Source organism: Triturus cristatus, chromosome 9 (assembly GCF_964204655.1).
Source record: "Triturus cristatus chromosome 9, aTriCri1.1, whole genome shotgun sequence".
Taxonomy (NCBI): domain Eukaryota; kingdom Metazoa; phylum Chordata; class Amphibia; order Caudata; family Salamandridae; genus Triturus; species Triturus cristatus.
Genome location: NC_140592.1, coordinates 13,827,614 through 13,840,064, shown reverse-complemented (window position 1 = coordinate 13,840,064; position 12,451 = coordinate 13,827,614). Strand labels below are relative to the sequence as shown.

General features: G+C 42.9%; 1 protein-coding gene across 1 annotated transcript in view; it reads right to left on the bottom strand.

Annotated features, from left to right (window-relative positions):
• Positions 1-717: 717 nt before the first annotated feature.
• LOC146797260 (RING1 and YY1-binding protein B-like) overlaps positions 718-12,451 on the bottom strand; it is a 451,932-nt gene continuing 440,198 nt past the window's right edge. The window contains exon 5 of the mRNA XM_085624232.1: positions 718-6,613. Coding sequence (XP_085480358.1) covers positions 6,361-6,613 — 253 coding nt within the window. The 3' untranslated portion in view covers positions 718-6,360. The remainder of the gene's footprint in view (positions 6,614-12,451) is intronic.

Here is a 12,451-nt window from a genome sequence, read left to right as displayed (position 1 = left end):
ACATGACTTAGGGCCATTATAGCCTATGATTTGTTAAATACTGCTTGATTATTTCATCGTGGGACTTCCATCTCAACGACAGGGAATGATTGAAGCATGTGAATCTATGAAAGATACCCCAATACTGCATAAAGGCAGGGTTACAATGCGTCATAAATGTAAGTGAAGATCCCATCTTGGAGAACTCTGATCTGCTTCAAGAAATAAACTCAATGTCACTAAGTAGCAGGTACAACGAACTTCCACTCTTGCTGTGGGTGGATTTGTCAAGACTGCTTGGTATAGGTCAAACACAACGTTACTGAAGCCTTTGATCAGACTTCATTTTCACTCTAGTTCTGGCAGGGATGAGGTGTTCTTTTGTAGCCAGAGGTTAGGCTGTATGTAGCTTGAAATGAACTATCAAACTACTAGACTAATTTAAGCTGTATAATCAATATATGAAAATGAGTTATTAGACACTTGGGTATAATTCTGGGTCTTACCACCGGACTAAGACCTTTGCAATTGAACATTTACTTGTGTCCATATTCAATGGACAGTGCTTGTCGAAATACTATTTTAGAATACAGAAAAAAGTTGTCCTATTAACATTTCAGATGTAAATACATTTTATGCTTTTATTCGTGAAAAAACTACAAGCAGAATTCATAAGTCATTTCCATTTGAAGAAAGAAAATGATAAAGTGGCTTCTAATAATACAGTCGTGCACATGCTGGTAACAGGAATATATTAACATCTTTTATTTGCTAGACAAAGAGCAGAGTCCAATAAATGTGTCCCCAAAACATTTAAGACTTGTGATTTTTGACAAGTTCACATAACCACTTAAGACAATTTAGCATGAAGATAAAAACAAATCTAACATACCATCAGCTTAAAGACTTCACAGAGCAGAATCTTTTGAATGCTTTATACACGCTGCCTTTAGGAGCAAACGAAAAATGTTGCTCTTATAATACATGAACATAAAAAAATCCACAAGATAAGATTATGTTTTGACATACTCGAACAAGCATTCTAGATTTGTATCTCCAACAAACAAAGCTAAAGAAATAATGTAACCATCTTTACACAGTAAATTAAGGTTACAAGTCGTACACAAGAACAGAACTGCTTGCGCATTAAAAACTGTTCAGCTTCATTGTCATACTCTAAGTGTTGGATATTAAACCATTTTTATTACATACAAGCAAAGGTTATTATATAGTCAGCTATTAATAAACTTTAATGTTTTAAGATAGAATATCTTTAAAAAGTAGATGGACAATGATCTTCAGAAGGAATACAAAATATTTCAGTGAAAGTCAAATCACTGAGAATCCTGCCAAATTGAGAAGGGAGTATTTACCTTTGAATGAGTATTTTCTTTTTAAAATTAAGAAGAATGTGACCTGTATTAAGTACTTCATGAACTCAATAGGACAATATCAAACTGAAATAGTTAAGCAAACATTTTTGAAACTATAAACTTGAAAACAAACAACCGTGCTTTTCTCACCAGTTCCTTCAACCAATGAGATGTGAGTTTCACACCTTTGTATTTGGATTTAAGTGTGTGGCTTCTGTATGCCTGTGCATAACGTTTTGCATTACCCCCATTCCACCTCCAAACCACACTACACTGTCACAGACTTCAATCAGTAAATCTAGGACACATGTATCGTGTGCCTTTGTGATCTGGCTGCCTTTCATGTAATGGTTTTTGAATTATTTACACAAGAAATTTCCTGATGCACTTAAAATGGAAATGTAATATATTGCACCACACCTCCTAACCCATAGCCTCCCATTCCAGTTCATTTGCATTAATTTGTCAACCACCTCTAAGTTTCCAACTACTCAAAGTACCCAAAACAGTTTAGATAGTTTGACAAATATTGTTTTTAAACTCAGTTTGCAGCCTTGACTAGAGATACAAAGGTGGTTGATATACATGTATGACATACTAATATAAGCAATATACGGACACCTATGTGAAAATGGCATTTATTGTTCAACCCCGCAAATGTGAAAAAATAGGTGGGTACAGTAAACTAAACCATTTTAGTATCTACGACTTGTTCCAAGGTCGACTTTTCCTTTTGCAGCATACAGAGAACTTGAAAAATGACTTCAGTGATTCTTATAGACATCACACTACAATGTATGAGGGAGTCAAGCAAAAGAAAGCTTGTTAAAAGACATTCTGAATGAAGAGACACAAAACTGCAAGGTTTACTCGTTTCATATGAGGAACCATATGTACAGTTGGTTTAAATATATCCAAAAAACTGAGCTTTATGATTTAGTTTCACTTGCGTGCATAGATCTGTTAACATTGCTTCCTATAGTCCAGGCAAAATAAATTACTTAACAGTAACTCCAGTTCTCCAGAATTTCTACCTTTTATAAATTTACATGCTTGAATTATTCCATGTCGCGAGGCTGGTATTCTCAGCCGGACGATGGAGAATGAACCAAGAGTGTGACTATACCGGACGATGGAGAATGAACCAAGAGTGTGACTATACGAAAGATACAATGCTGGAGAACTGTGTATTTTAACACCACCCTACCCTCAATATTTAACTTTACAACCCCTTCACTAGTTTCAAATGCTTTGGATTTACCAAAATATAGAACTATATACAAAAAAGGGAAAGAAAATGGTCCTCTTCAGTTCAGTGAAATGTCTTCTCACGGCAGGGTCAGTCTCAAGGTGAAGGAAAGGAGCTTTACTATGGAAGCAAAAGTACATGATCCATCACTTCTAGTTACATTTGCAGAGATCTGCCATTTTAGTCTGGATTTCATCAGGATTCAGAAAGAGGCAGCAGCATATTGGCATGAATTCAGAACGGAATTTGTCCAAAATAACGGTTGAAAGAATGTAGCTTCAAGATCACAAAGTAAACTACATAAGTCACACCGTTGGGTTTTAATAAATACAAAAAAAGGTTCATTTAGTTGGTGGAACCATGCAGGGGTAAAAAACAAAACATATCCTCTGTTTCTACCAGTTGTATACCAAGAAATATTGCAAATGGAAAGCATGGCAGACAGGTAGCCCAGCCTCAACAGTGTTTGCCAATCACAGTTTAAACATTTGTATCATAAGAATCACAGTAACCAATCTGATGCAGAACAAATGGATAATTTCTAATATTCTGATACCCACACAATTAATAGTCTAACAAGTGAAAAAACATTTGTCCCTTTTGTGCTCCAAATTACCATCAAAAGCTCCATCTGCAAGAAATGAACTACAAACTCCACTTCACTGTGCTGCATGCTGCCACTGACATTCACCTCTCTTCTTGGTAACAGCCCTCCACCGGTCTCATGTCAACACAAATAATCAAGGGTTTATTGCATCGAGTGAAATTCATTTCAAGAACAGGTGTTTGGTGTGGACAAGAAGAGGTAAGATGATCTGTCAGATGAGAAAACGACTATCACCATTAGAAAAGTTCATCAATTAACACCAAGTAACTTGCAGACCTGATTTCAGAATTTTCTGCAAACCAGTTAACTTGTAAATACGAAGGTCATCGTAAGACAGGAGTCAAAAAGCAAATAAGATAATCAATCCCACAGAGTGGAATCTGCAAGTTACAGAAAGCTATTAAATTGCAAGGTGACCTAATCAAGCACTTGTAAATATATTGGAATTTGCTTCTTTCAATTTTGTGCATTTTGTTCTAGAGGATTAGTTTAGTTCCTGTAGGAATTAGCTACACTTGAGGATGGTTTTTAAGTTGTGTGCAAGAAAAAGAATTGCTAGAGGAGCCAGATTACCACTGTGGTTAGAATTAGACTTCTTGACATGCAGCACCAGAGTAGAGCAAGAAATGTTATCACAGATATAAAAGAATGATCCAAAATGCATGACCACATGCAATTTTATCCCCAAGTATAAGTGACCAGAAGACAAACTCAGAATCCAGATTTCACAGTTGCTCATTATCCGGGGGTGCAGACAGCAAAAGATTTCCATAGAAACATGCACGAGTACAAAACGCAAAGAAGGTTATATTATAAATAAATTAATACTTTTGTAAGACAACAAAGGATAAACTATGATAAATAAGTACACATTAAAATTTGGAAAAAACATTGGCCAACGCAGCGGCTGTGAATCTTTTATAGACTGCTTAGTTTCCAGATTAAAGGTACACAAATCAATTACAAGAGTATTTAGAGCGACCTGCTGTCTAAAGAACGAAGGCAGACAAGCAGTCTTCCACGACACTGTTGATATTCGAGAATACAATGGATTCAAGAGTAAACCAGTCCCACTGTGGAGCAAGCACAGGTGGGGCATGGCCTGGTGGGTAACAATGCTTCTACAGTCCCTACTGCCTGCAGCAAGGTTTCCAGCCACTGGTTATGGAGAGAACAAAACAAAATTCCACTTTTCACACGAGTTAAAGGGACACAATCGCTCTACTCCGCATTTCATTCTTCATTAAGAACTAATATCTGCATAACATGTTCTGCATTTAAGTATTTTTTGGGCGTTGTGAGAAGGAAGGTGATTGCACAACAACGTTTGTCTTGAAAGGCAAAAATATCAATCTAGTTCTTTGACACTCATGGGCAATCCATGGTTTTAATTCACAAAGTGTCTTCTATATTGGACACTCCGGGCTACAATATAAAGCTCGGATGTCATAGGAGTGCAAGGCGCTTTATAAATGTCACATCCTTGCATCAGGAAAGCAACCAACCCAGAACAAAAGGCAAAAGGCTCTAAACTGCATGAAGAGTGTAGTAACACTAATTCTCTGCTTGAGGTATGTACTACTTTTGGTCATTCACTAGAGAACCCACAAACATTCCTGACTTTTCTAGCATTGTCAAAATATTGGAGTTTAAAATCGTTTTTTGTAGGGTTGGGGGAGGGGGGGCAATTTTGTTATACTTTTTGCAAGATGACATTTCGAGTAGAAATGTGAATTAGAAGTACCACTGGAACACTAAGACCAAAAACAAATGTTCACTTGAAATTTATAGTTTGTGTATTTTAAGCAAGTTAAAGTAAAGGTGGGTGGAGCCCCAGATCTGCTATACATATGCTCATTTGCCATGCACAGAGGAATACATGGGATAGTTGTGTCAAGATAAATACTCACACCACCACCATTGTACAGAGAGAAGGATGCCGGGAGAACCTGTCTTACAGGCAAAGCTCTCCTCCTTCACACATTATGATGTGCAGGATAGGTTTTGCATCAAGTGCCAAAGTGTTGAAAAGCAGTTTAAAGAAATAGGTTTTTATGCTACAGAATTTTGGACCAAGACTAACTTCTGGTGATCAGAAATCTTCTACTTGGTCTTCACTCCAGTAAGGCATGGCCTCTAATGAAAGTTGGCAACCATGGACATGCGATACCATCACGACGGAGAGATTTCAAACCATCCCCGTAAGTCTTACAGTTTCACTTATGTCTTGGTTAAACTGTGTCCCTAATGTCCCAAGGGTTTGACATGCGTACTTTAGTTATGTTTGTGTACCAGCAAACATAAGACATTACAAAGTGACAGTGTACAAGAGTATGCAATAATAAAATGCATTACAAATGCACTACGACCTGCAATTACACTGCTGTCTTAAATACCTCGATAGGAAGGCCCACCTTCTCAACCAGTCAGGAGAATTAAATCTGCTCTGGTGCTATCATGTAATTTTGGAATCCTCGTTAGATTTTTGAGTCTGTAATTAAAAAAAGGTCTTTGTACAGCTCAATTGTACTTTGCAGACATTTCATATACAGTAATTTGTAGCACCTGTGTGAGGAAATGTCCAAATCTGCCGTAAAGTGTTTTATAGTCTCATCACTTACAGTGTATCAAGCACCAGTGTTTCCAAGTATTGGTTTCAAATAACCCTTTATATATACTTATTTATATACACATTTATATCTATATAGATGTATAAAAATTGGTAGTATGTGGTACAAGTGAACAGGGTATCAAGGGCAAAATAAAATTGTAGAAAAGGGTATACAGAAAGAAGATGGGCGTTGTGAATGAAATAAATAATAATTAAAAAAAAATAGTTATTGTCCATGGAAAATTGTGCACAAGAATTTGTATAGAAAACGTAGAGTCAGGCGCACATTGAATTATAAATGATTATTAGGAAAATCATGTAAAACAATGGAATACATAAAAGTGTCGGGAGTAATCAACCGGGCATGAAATCCGTTGGTGGTCAATGGCCCAGTCTACCACGTGTGAGCCCAGCAGCATCAGCAAGAGGTTCACGTCCAGGAGAGCGGGAGCACAGAAGGACAGCAAGCAACACAGGCAGCTGGAAGGTGGGATTTCATACCCCGGATCAAAGTTTTCACAATTCCATGTGCAATTCCTTCTTAGAAAGATTCATCATTTACTGCCGACATGTCCCCCTTTGGCGTTGAAGAGCGGGATGAGCCTTTGTCAGTGCTCTCGGACCCAGAGCTGCTCTGGTTCTGCTGTTCAGATCCAGCACTAGAGGTCACCGTCGAGGACGACGTGGAGGAGGAGCGAGTCTTTTCTTTAAAGTCTGTGATAATTACTGTGACATTACCCACGGTGACTGCCAGCTGTTGGGCAGTACTTCTGTCCACATTTTTAAGCCTGGGTCTAAGAAGAGACAATGGTTTATTATACATCCATTCAACATGTTTCCTGAAGTTCTCATTACATACAGTAACAAACAAATATGATCAAAGTTGCAAACTCCAAACGCTACAGTTTTGGGACGACATGCAAAGATCCATCTAAAAGTCAATACTCTGCAGGTTGTTTCCATAGCAGGTGGTATGAACCAATCCCACCCAGTAGGAAAATAAGTTACTTACCTGTAAATGTAGTTCTCCAGATTTTTGCAGGTGTATCTTTTGCACGCTAGCTGTGAAAATCTAAGCTTCTCTCAGGAGTGTTTTAGAGGGTGAGAGGTCCTGATAGGTTAAAAAACTGAAATGTGTTTAGGCCTAGTTTCTGCTTTGTGTTAGCTTTGCATTGCTATTTTGATGTACCAGGGGCTCCACTCTCGCCGATGGGGAATGATTCAAGCATGTGAATCTAGAAAGATTCCAGTCCTGGAGAACTACAGTTACAGGGAAGTAACTTTTTTTCTTACTCCAGTATTGGACCTTTCATAGATTCACATGCCTGAATCAGAGTAGCTAGAAGTTGGCAACACATTTTTTTTTGCATCTTTCCAAGTGTGTCAAATCCATATTGTCAACGTTTTGACAAGCAGATATAACTTAAATCATCACTTTCAAAACTGATACGGATTGCATTCAGAAACGTTTGTACAATTTAAACATGATATAAGTAAGAAATCATAAGGGTAGAAGATATCTCTCTCTCTACCCCCCTCTCTCTCTACCTCTCTACCTCTACCTCTCTCTACCTCTACCTCTCTCTCTCCACCTCTACCTCTCTCTCCACCTCTACCTCTCTCTCTCCACCTCTACCTCTCTCTCTCCACCTCTACCTCTCTCTCTCCACCTCTACCTCTCTCTCTCCACCTCTACCTACCTCTACCTCTCTCTCTCCACCTCTACCTCTCTCTCTCTCTCTCCACCTCTACCTACCTCTACCTCGCTCTCTCCACCTCTACCTCTACCTCTCTCCACCTCTACCTCTACCTCTCTCTACCTCTCTCTCTACCTCTCTACCTCTCTCTCTCTCTCTCCACCTCTACCTCTCTCTCTCTACCTCTACCTCTCTCTCTCCACCTCTACCTCTCTCTCTCCACCTCTACCTCTCTCTCTCTACCTCTACCTACCTCTACCTCTCTCTCCACCTCTACCTCTCTCTCCACCTCTCTCTCCACCTCTACCTCTCTCTCTCCACCTCTACCTCTCTCTCTCCACCTCTACCTCTACCTCTCCACCTCTACCTCTCTCTCTACCTACCTCTACCTCTCTCTCTCCACCTCTACCTCTCTCTCTACCTCTCTCTCCACCTCTCTCTCCACCTCTACCTCTCTCTCTCCACCTCTACCTCTCTCTCCACCTCTACCTCTCTCTCTCCACCTCTACCTCTCTCTCTCTACCTACCTCTACCTCTCTCTCTCCACCTCTACCTCTCTCTCCACCTCTACCTCTCTCTACCTCTACCTCTCTCTCTCCACCTCTACCTCTCTCTCCACCTCTACCTCTCTCTACCTCTACCTCTCTCTCTCTACCTCTCTCTCTCTACCTCTACCTACCTCTACCTCTCTCTCTACCTCTCTCTCTACCTCTCTCTCTACCTCTCTCTCTCTACCTCTCTCTCTACCTCTACCTACCTCTACCTCTCTCTCTCCACCTCTACCTCTCTCCACCTCTACCTCTCTCTACCTCTCTCTCTACCTCTCTCTCTCTCTCCACCTCTACCTCTACCTCTCTCTCTCTCTCCACCTCTACCTCTCTCCACCTCTACCTCTCTCTCTCCACCTCTACCTCTCTCTCTCCACCTCTACCTCTCTCTCCACCTCTACCTCTCTCTCTCTCTCCACCTCTACCTCTCTCTCTCCACCTCTACCTCTCTCTCTCCACCTCTACCTACCTCTACCTCTACCTACCTCTACCTCTCTCTCTCCACCTCTACCTCTCTCTCTCCACCTCTACCTCTCTCTCTCCACCTCTACCTACCTCTACCTCTCTCTCTCCACCTCTACCTCTCTCTCCACCTCTACCTCTCTCTCTCCACCTCTACCTCTCTCTCTCTACCTCTACCTCTACCTCTCTCTCTCTACCTCTACCTCTCTCTCCACCTCTACCTCTCTCTCCACCTCTACCTCTCTCTCCACCTCTACCTCTATCTCTCCACCTCTACCTCTCTCTCTCCACCTCTACCTCTCTCTCTCCACCTCTACCTCTCTCTCTCCACCTCTCCCTCTCTCTCCACCTCTCCCTCTACCTCTCCCTCTCCCTCTCCCTCTCCCTCTCCCTCTACCTACCTCTCCCTCTCTCTCCCTCTCTCTCCCTCTCTCTCCCTCTCCCTCTCCCTCTCTCTCCCTCTCTCCCTCGCTCTACCTCTCTACCTCTCCCTCTCTCTCTCCCTCCCTCTCTACCTCTCTCTCTACCTCTCTCTCTACCTCTCTCTCTACCTCTACCTCTCTCTCTACCTCTACCTCTCCCTCTCCCTACCTCTCCCTCTCCCTACCTCTCTCTCTCTACCCCTCTCTCTCTCTACCCCCTCTCTCTCTCTACCCCCTCTCTCTCTACCCCCTCTCTCTCTCTACCCCCTCTCTCTCTACCCCCTCTCTCTCTACCCCCTCTCTCTCTCTACCCCCTCTCTCTCTACCCCCTCTCTCTCTACCCCCTCTCTCTCTACCCCCCTCGCTCTCTACCCCCCTCGCTCTCTACCCCCCTCGCTCTCTACCCCCCTCGCTCTCTACCCCCCTCGCTCTCTACCCCCCTCGCTCTCTACCCCCCTCGCTCTCTACCCCCCTCGCTCTCTACCCCCCTCTCTCTCTACCCCTCTCTCCCTACCCCTCTCTCCCTACCCCTCTCTCCCTACCCCTCTCTCCCTACCCCTCTACCTCCCTCTCTCTACCTCTCTCTACCTCTCACTACCTCTCACTCTACCTCTCTCTCTCTCTCTACCTCTCTCTCTCTCTACCTCTCTCTCTCTACCTCTCTCTACCTCTCTCTCTCTCTACCTCTCTCTCTACCTCTCTCTCTACCTCTCTCTCTACCTCTCTCTCTACCTCTCTCTCTACCTCTCTCTCTCTACCTCTCTCTCTCTACCTCTCTACCTCTCTCTCTACCTCTCTCTCTCTACCTCTCTACCTCTCTCTCTCTATCTCTCTCTATCTCTCTCCCCCCCTCCCCTCACATTTACATTTGTGGGACAGTTACAGATTGACGTTTGAACTCCTTACACACAAGTGGGGCCCATTTTTAGGTCTGCTCACCTAGACAGTGCATGCATGGGCTTTCCTTCCTCTTCTTGTTCTTGTGGAGCATAGGCGCATTGTTTGTGTTCTTTTAATGCTCCCTTTTATCACACATCTATTTTATATTTGTTTAATTACCCTGAGTGCACACAGCTCTCTGGCCCTTGCACTAGTAAATAATAATAATGATAAACAAAGTGGGAAAAAGGGACGAAGGAACAACAGACTGGTGGGGTAGCAAGCAGTCTAGTAGCAGGGTACAGCTGTGAGGTTAAAAAAATACATATGTTTTTAAAAATGAATGAAGTAGGCAGTGCAGAACAAGAGGGAGGCAAAATGGGGAGCAGTTACTTACCTTCGGTAATGCCTTATCTAGTAGAGTCCATCTCGCCGCAGATTCCTTCCCTTAGAATTATTCACAGGTGTCAGCCTGGAACCTGAAATTGTTTTGTGAGCAGTACCTCTGCGTACCGGTAGGTGGTGTCGTTTGGCTCTGCGTTGCGTCCTCGCCGGAAGTGAAGTGCACGGTGCCTATATAGGCGCTACCTCAGCACAATGATGTCGGTTTCTTTTTCCCCATCTTTCCATGCTTGGAGAGCGGAGCCTCGAAGAACACTGACCACTGTTGTGAAAAACTAGAGCCCTGAAAGGGGATCCCTGTCCATAGAAATCTGTTCTCAGAGCTGGAGAGGATGGTTGGTTGGTAAGTAAGGATTAGTTACTAACCTGTAATCCTAGTTCTCATCCAGGGGTATACTCATCAAAGTCATAATCTATGAATAATCCCCGCCCATGTGCGGGATCCCGGAGCATATAGAAAATACATATATATACATATATCAGCGATTCCACAGCGTCTCAGCCTTTCACAGCAACACAGGGACACGGACCACAGATTTTGTGCCAATTTGCGTGTTTATTCAGATGCCGCCATATATATACATATGTGAAAACATATAAATGCAGCCTAATAATGTTCATAACATGGCAATGCTGTAAATTACATATTTTTGCATAGTAGTGCCCCCGTAACCCGTAAGGAAAAAAGGAAGCATCAGGCAAATTATAACACAGCACTGCTTTATTGCCATAAAGCAACATGTAATTGTAGGCATTAGCCAGTAGGCTGCAGCAGAGTATCAAGAAACCAAGAAAACTGACACCCTGCCTTTAAGGCATTAGAGTAGGGGGACCGTGCCTTTAAGGCCTGCCTGTGACCCCCTGCTCCCATGATGCACTACAGGTGGCAGTTGGGCCAGTTCTTTTTGGCGGTGCCTCCGCAAGTGAGTAGATCTGCCTTCCATACATCACTTATTTAAAGAGAAAACATTGCTCGTCCGGGGAGGTGGGTGGGTCGCTTATGACTTTGATGAGTATACCCCTGGATGAGAACTAGGATTACAGGTAAGTAACTAATCCGTCTCATCCAGGGGATACTCATCAATAGTCATAATCTATGAATAGAGTAGCAAGCCCATACCCAAAGTCTCGCGGACGAGCAAAAAACAGTTAAAAAACAAGCAAAACACATTTTGCATTACAGTTATGCAAACAGGTTCCTCAGAGAAGCCTGCCCCACCTGGGCGTCGGCCTGCACGTCTGAATCTAGGCAGTAATGGCGCGTAAAAGTATGGACTGAGCGCCATGTAGCCGCTTTACAGATCTCAGACATGGGAACGTTGCGAAGGAGTGCTACCGTAGAAGCCTTCCCTCGAGTAGAGTGTGCTCTAGGTTTACCCTGCAGAACTTTGTTGGATAGTTGGTGAGCCAAAGCTATACAAGAGACAATCCATCTTGAAATAGATGTCTTGGATGCAGCCAGCCCGGTATTCGTGGGCCCATATTTCACAAAGAGCCTGTCTGACTTTCTAAGAGTAAGAGTCTTAGCCAGATAGAATTTCAAAACCCTCCGGAGGTCAAGAGAGTGTAGGGCTCTCTCCGGGGGAGTGGTCGGTTGAGGAAAGAAGGTGGGCAACGTGATCACCTGGTTAATGTGGAAGTCCGAGACCACCTTGGGTAGGAAGCTCGGATGGGTACGGAGCACCACCCTATTAGCATGAAACACAGTGTAAGGTTCCTTGCAGCAGAGGGCCTGAATTTCACTAACCCTACGGGCCGAAGTGATGGCTACTAAGAAGGCAGCCTTCCAGGTCAGATGTTGCAAGGAGGCCTTATGAATCGGTTCAAAAGGGGCTCCCATCAGCTTAGAGAGAACGATGTTCAGTTCCCAGGAAGGGGAAGGAGACCTCACAGGTGGGTAAACTTTCTTAAGCCCTTCTAAGAAATCCTTTACCACTGGCATCTGAAAGAATGAGGTCTGGGTAGGAGACTTCCTATAGGCTGTAATAGCAGCTAAGTGTACTCTGATGGAAGAGTACTTTAACCCAGACTTCGCCAAGTACAGTAAGTAGGGGAGAATAACCTGTTCTTGACCCCGGATCGGATCAAGGGTGTTATCTCTACACCAGAAGCAGAATCTTTTCCATTTAAAGCCATACGACTTCCTCGTGGAGGGCCTCTTTGCCTCCCGAAGAATGCTCATACAGTCCGGTGGAAGATCTAGATGTCCGTACTGGATGAAT